The sequence below is a fragment of the Anarhichas minor genome, unplaced genomic scaffold, assembly GCF_050575085.1.
Source record: "Anarhichas minor isolate MPS153535 unplaced genomic scaffold, ASM5057508v1 ptg000004l, whole genome shotgun sequence".
In the NCBI taxonomy this organism is placed as follows: domain Eukaryota; kingdom Metazoa; phylum Chordata; class Actinopteri; order Perciformes; family Anarhichadidae; genus Anarhichas; species Anarhichas minor.
The window spans coordinates 15,452,157-15,457,830 of record NW_027466450.1 but is presented as its reverse complement, the minus strand read 5'-3'; the positions used below and the strand labels follow the sequence as shown (position 1 = coordinate 15,457,830).

The following is a 5,674-nucleotide window of genomic DNA, read 5'->3' as shown; positions in this document are numbered from 1 at the left end:
CCCCACGGCTCTCGACATCCATCCACCAAAGTCGTCACCCCTCGCCTTCAAACAGCTCCGGGGGGAGATTCCGTCTTCAGCATCCTGACGCCGCTTTCCCAGATCCAGGTGCTCGAACTACGGGTGAAACCACCGCAAACCTTTTTCACCATGCCAACGCTCCGACAGTCTCTACATACACTCCATTTCCAAGTGGACCGTCTCTCCTCCGAAGAATGCAATCATTCAGCGCAACATCCTTTTCCAATAAAACAGCAAAACTTTCCAAACTGTTCACGGACGCACCGCACAACACACTCTTGCTCTCCGAGCCTCCAGAGCACTTGCGGGTTCCACGCGCCACGTCAGCCGCAACGCCGATGACATCATGACACAGCCATCAGTCAGCCCTTTCAGAGGGCCAGGTCGTATCCCACCCTCTTCAAGCTTCTTCTGTAGCAGAGACATCTCACCTTCAAAATTATTTTCCCAAGATTTCACTATAAACCCATGCACATGCATCCCTCCATCCTTTCCTGTTCTCTTGCTTCTACCTTTCCTGTCCCACCCACCTCTGCCAACTTTGCTCCTCTCACTTAGACACCGGCTACCTCAGCTGCACAGACCGCTCTAACAATAGGCATCCACAGTGGATCATTGGCCAAAAAACATTGTTTGCTTCTGTTTTTGCTTTCCCCCTCCCCTACCTTCCTCCAGCCCTATCCCCACTGGCATTACCCATCCCACCTTAAATACTCCCCTTTTTCCACTGCTCTGCCAGCAGCCAGTTCCAGCGTTGTTCCGACTTAATTTTCTCCACCTACAAGTTCAACTTCAGCCAGAGCACTACCTCGAGCATGCCCAGTCGCACCCGCCCGACTATCACCCGTGTCAAACGCTCAGGCAACAGATCCTCACCGGTAACTACATTGACCTTGCTCAATAAACAAATCCATCCACATGCAATCCCAACATCTCCAGCGAATTGCCCTGCTCTCGGCCACCCAATATTTAAATCTCTGCTCTCATCCCTCACCCCTTCTTCCACGATCTCTGAAAAGTATCCTGCAGTTATAGCAGCCATTCTTTGGGAGCACAAATGGTCCAAAATGACCATCGCAATCTATCCAGACAACAGTAGACATCCTTAACAAAGGACGGTCTCATTGTCTCGATATAATGCAGTTCATGCGGAGGCTGTTGTGGAATATTTCTTATGACTAGTCGGGAGAAGAAAGTGAATGTTTTCTATCAATATAAAGAAAACAGAGTTTTGATGAACGATCAAAGTTTGTAAAGTCAATTTATTTGCTTGCAAGCAAAGAGAACAGTCTCACAGACACATTGCAGACATTTATGCTCAGACAGCTTCCTGTTATCTGCTTAGCTAACAAGAATACACAAAGAACACAATAAAAGGCAGGTCATCCTTCGAGCCTTAGTATACTTCATTTAAGACAGTCAGGAAGATGCTTTATCTCGTGTTTGCAAATCCCTTTGTTCACAGTCTGCCTTACAATAAACAGTTTAAACTCACAACAGATGCTTCCTTTGAAGCCACTGTGACACTGTTAAAAATGACCATTGAAGAGACAGGATAGACATTCTTTACCCTCACACATCATATCTGCATGCAAAGGTTTACGCCTTTACAACTTCAGATAATGCGTCAGCAAAGGAAGTCAAAAGTATTTCAAACAGAGGATCTCTGTTAGTCTCTCTGTGCCTCTGTCTTACGAAGAAGAAAGAAACAGTGCACAATGATAACAGATAACAAGACACCTGGATACTAAACTAATTAAAGTCATCTACTGAAACTACAGTTTGGTGTCTGCACTTTTAGGACTTACATTCTTTAAACCTTCACATGAGACTATGACATATTTTCCCATTACAAGGCTCACTTTGGTTTCGGCTCAGCACCAGTTCGGCATCCGAGCCTCCCGCATCCCAGTTCACAAAACTTGGATGGCGACTTACTTTCCCATTTCTATGACAAGAAATTCAGACCATTGCCACCAGCCTCCAACCCTCTGTCGACTCCGTTGCCACCGTTTTCAGGGACCATCTTCAACTGACTCCGACCATATCGTTAAGCTTCTCAGCCACTGATCTTCCCACGCATACCTCACATACATCCGTTTTAACCCGAACGATAACAGAAAACATCCACTCGCACCTGTCGTCATGAAGATAACTTTTGGGGACTTTGCATAATCACAATCTCAGAAGAGTTGGCCCCCACTCCAGAGTCTCCACTCCCCCAGTTACCTCCAGTCATCGACGTCAGCGGTCCATCATTGCTCTCCTCCATCCATCATTCGACGACCCTCTTTGCCCTCCTCATTCCATTACCCTACACCTTTTCATTCCTTACCCTACATAACGTCATCCCACGACCCTCTTGCAACACTTTATTTGTATTTGACTTATTGCACACATCTAGCATTATTAATATCTGGACCTGTCGGAGAGGCAGTTAGCTAAAACCAATGTGACAGTGAGTCACGGGTTCATGAGAGACCTGACGAAGGGTCGCCTGTAACAAAAATAACTTTGTATTTGTTTGATTTGCAACACAGACCAAAGTTGTTGTTGAACCTCGAATGTTGGATGTATACATGAACAAACATAACACATAAGACCGTGACTGACCACATAGTAAAGATGTGGTTAAAACAGGCTAATATTTGAACATGTGTGCAAGCATGACTATGGCCATGTCACGTAGTTCTTTTAATTTGTGTAGTGTGAAAACCACAACAATTTCTATATCTCATCCAGGTTCATGGCATAATAGTAACCAAGCTGTACACTCCCTTCTTCTTGTCCTGGTCACAACTGTCCTAAAAAGGCAACTTTGGCTGCGTTGTATTGTGCCTTGCAGTTTCCCCGTTGCAAAGCATGATGGAACTTGTAATTGTTTAGAAAGAAAAAGTAAAAAAGAGGAGGGGGAGGTGAAATACAGGGAAAAGCCCAATGAAGATAGATGAAACAGTAAGGGAGAAGTTTAGTCACTCCCACTAAGAGAAAGTTGTCACCAGAGTAAAAGAGCAAGGAGGGATGTGGAGGAAGAACAGAGTTTAATCAGTTGTATGACGAGCACAGCAGCATCTTGTCTCCTCTTTCTGACAATGAACAGCTTTGAAGAAGCCGAACTTTGCTTTCCAGAACTCCTCAACTCCTCCTGCAGGAAGGCCATGCGTCCTCACTCTGTATCTATGCTCACTTACATTTTACTGTCCTCCATCTCTCTGCTCACTGTGACTCTCAACCTGCTCGTCATCATCTCCATCTCCCACTTCAAGTATTCATATGTTTTATCAATTTACAAAACTGGTAGCTGTTAATGGAACAGAACGAAACAAAATGATCAGATCTGGAACGAAAACAAATGTGATAAGCATGTTGTTCTCTGATTTCTTCAGGCAGCTCCACACACCCACCAACCTCCTCCTCCTCTCTCTGGCTGTCTCCGATTTCTTCGTGGGCTTCCTCATGTACTTTCAAATTGTGCTCATAGATGGCTGCTGGTCCTTCGGTGACCTCATGTGTATTCTGACTCAGTATCTAGCATACATCATTACCTCTGCCTCAGTAGGAACCATGGTGCTCATATCAGTTGACCGATATGTGGCTATTTGTGAGCCTCTACATTATCCCAACAAAGTCACACACAAAAGAGTTAAGATCTGTGTTTGTCTGTGTTGGATATGTTCTGCTTTGTTTGACAGTCTGCTGATGAAGGATAATCTGGAACAACCAGGCAGGTATAATTCCTGCTTTGGAGAGTGTGTCATTGTCATTAACTACATTGCTGGACGTGCAGATCTTATTTTGACTTTTATTGGTCCTGTCACTGTCATCGTAGTTCTGTATATGAGAGTATTTGTGGTGGCTGTGTCTCATGCTCGTGCCATGCGATCTCATACTGCAGCTTTCTCTGTCAAGTGTTCAGTGAGTGTAACTGCTAAAAAATCTGAATTGAAAGCAGCCAGGACTCTTGGTGTTGTTATTGTTGTGTTTCTACTGTGCCTCTGCCCATATTATTGTTTTGCACTCACAGGCCAGGACACCTTGCTCAATGCCTCATCTGCTACCATTGTAATATGTCTGTTCTATTTCAACTCCTGTCTTAACCCTGTGATCTATGCCTTTTTCTACCCCTGGTTTAGAAAATCCATCAGGCTCATTGTTACTCTTAAGATACTGCAGCCTGGCTCATGTGAGACCAACATACTGTAGAGAAACACTGCATGGTGGCTGAAATAAGACAGAAAAATGTACTTGGTCATGGTGGTGAGAATTTAGTAACAGGTGTAAAAGTCTTGGTACAGTGACCTCTGTATGAACACTATTACATGCAGATCATGAATGTGTCTTTACATTGTGTACTGTTTCAATGCAACACTGAAATCTACTACTACTCTACTCCAGAAAATGTGTTGCCTGACTCCTGTAAGGCCAACATAAAACAAATAAGTTGAAGAATCTTTGGATTAATATAGAAATACTGATTTATTTTCTTGGATCCAACAGGTCTTTAGTTAAACTGCGTGACTTTAATGCATCTCTCTCTTTCCTGTTTAGAAAAAGGAGCCTGCCAGCATCATGTCAAGGGGCCTTTCACAGATTTTACAAATGGTCTGCAAAAATGTTTTAATTGGTCGACCTTTATATTGATTATCTCTTTCAGGTAGTTGTGAAACTGTGTTCAGCACATGTACTTGCCGTAGTCTGCTGGGGGAGCAGCATTGGAGCCAGAGACGCCAACAGACTTAACAAACTGGTTAAGACGGCCGGCGCCATCATTGGCTGCAAACTAGACATATTGGAAAAGGTGGTGGAGAAGAGGACACTGAAGAAATTATTATCCATATTGGATATTTTTTAAAGTTTTTTTGAAGGTTACAAAATCACTCCGATGTAACTTGACTCTGAAAATAACAGACTAAATATTCATAATTTTTCATCTGCCGCTATTAAATGACAACCAAATGTAAAAATTGAGCCACAACCACTTTGTATTCTTTTGCGGATCCCAAACGCAGAAATTAACTAAATATAGAACCCTGCCCTCTGAATGGACAGAGAGAGTATGTAGCGGACACATCACTAGTTCAATATTAAAGTTAACAAGATGACTCAGCCAAACTTATAACAATGTAAAGATTGAGGTGGCTGACTTGCAGGTATGTAATGTAAAGGAACAAGTGTAATTGTGTTTGTTTGGTTTCACTGTTGAGTATGGGCACTGTTAATTATATACTCATAATGTGAGTATATAATTGTCAGGCTTGAAAGACACATTTTTCAATGAGGGACACCTCAACAGTTAATCCTGAAGAAAATAAGCTGTAGAGGTTTTGGCCACCGGATGATGGCACATGTATTCAAATGGTGGCCTGTAGTGTTTTCTTGTGAACAAACAATAGTAATGTTTACTTGAAATGCAAGTTTTTAAATCCTCACAAGTTCTGAAATCAGGAGAGAACAAAAAATACTGATCGCTTTGAAGTCTTATGCAATCTATGACATCTAACATCCTGATAATGTGATTTAAATGTCCTTTTGAGATAATGTTATACAACACTCTTTCTCACAGACAGCCTGTCTCCCTCTCCCCCTCCCTCTGTCACAGAAGCACACAGATACATTAACTCTGTCTCTCTTTCCCTGTCATACTCTAATCTGC

The 5,674-nt window shown here is 42.9% G+C and overlaps 1 protein-coding gene across 1 annotated transcript; it reads left to right on the top strand.

Moving 5' to 3' along the window:
- The first annotated feature begins 3,074 nt into the window (after window positions 1–3,074).
- On the top strand, window positions 3,075–4,224 carry LOC142964287 (trace amine-associated receptor 13c-like). Its single transcript, XM_076104552.1, has 2 exons — window positions 3,075–3,286; window positions 3,408–4,224. The coding sequence occupies exons 1-2, from the start codon at window positions 3,075–3,077 to the stop codon at window positions 4,222–4,224; spliced, it is 1,029 nt and encodes a 342-aa protein (XP_075960667.1).
- Window positions 4,225–5,674: the final 1,450 nt, after the last annotated feature.

What these genes read in the sequence shown, in the direction of transcription:
- LOC142964287 (XM_076104552.1), top strand. Translation starts at nt 3,075, where the DNA reads ATGACGAGCACAGCAGCATCTTGTCTCCTCTTTCTGACAATGAACAGC. An exon ending in ATCTCCATCTCCCACTTCAA is followed by an intron (nt 3,287 to 3,407) that starts GTATTCATATGT and finishes TGATTTCTTCAG; the next exon opens with GCAGCTCCACACACCCACCA.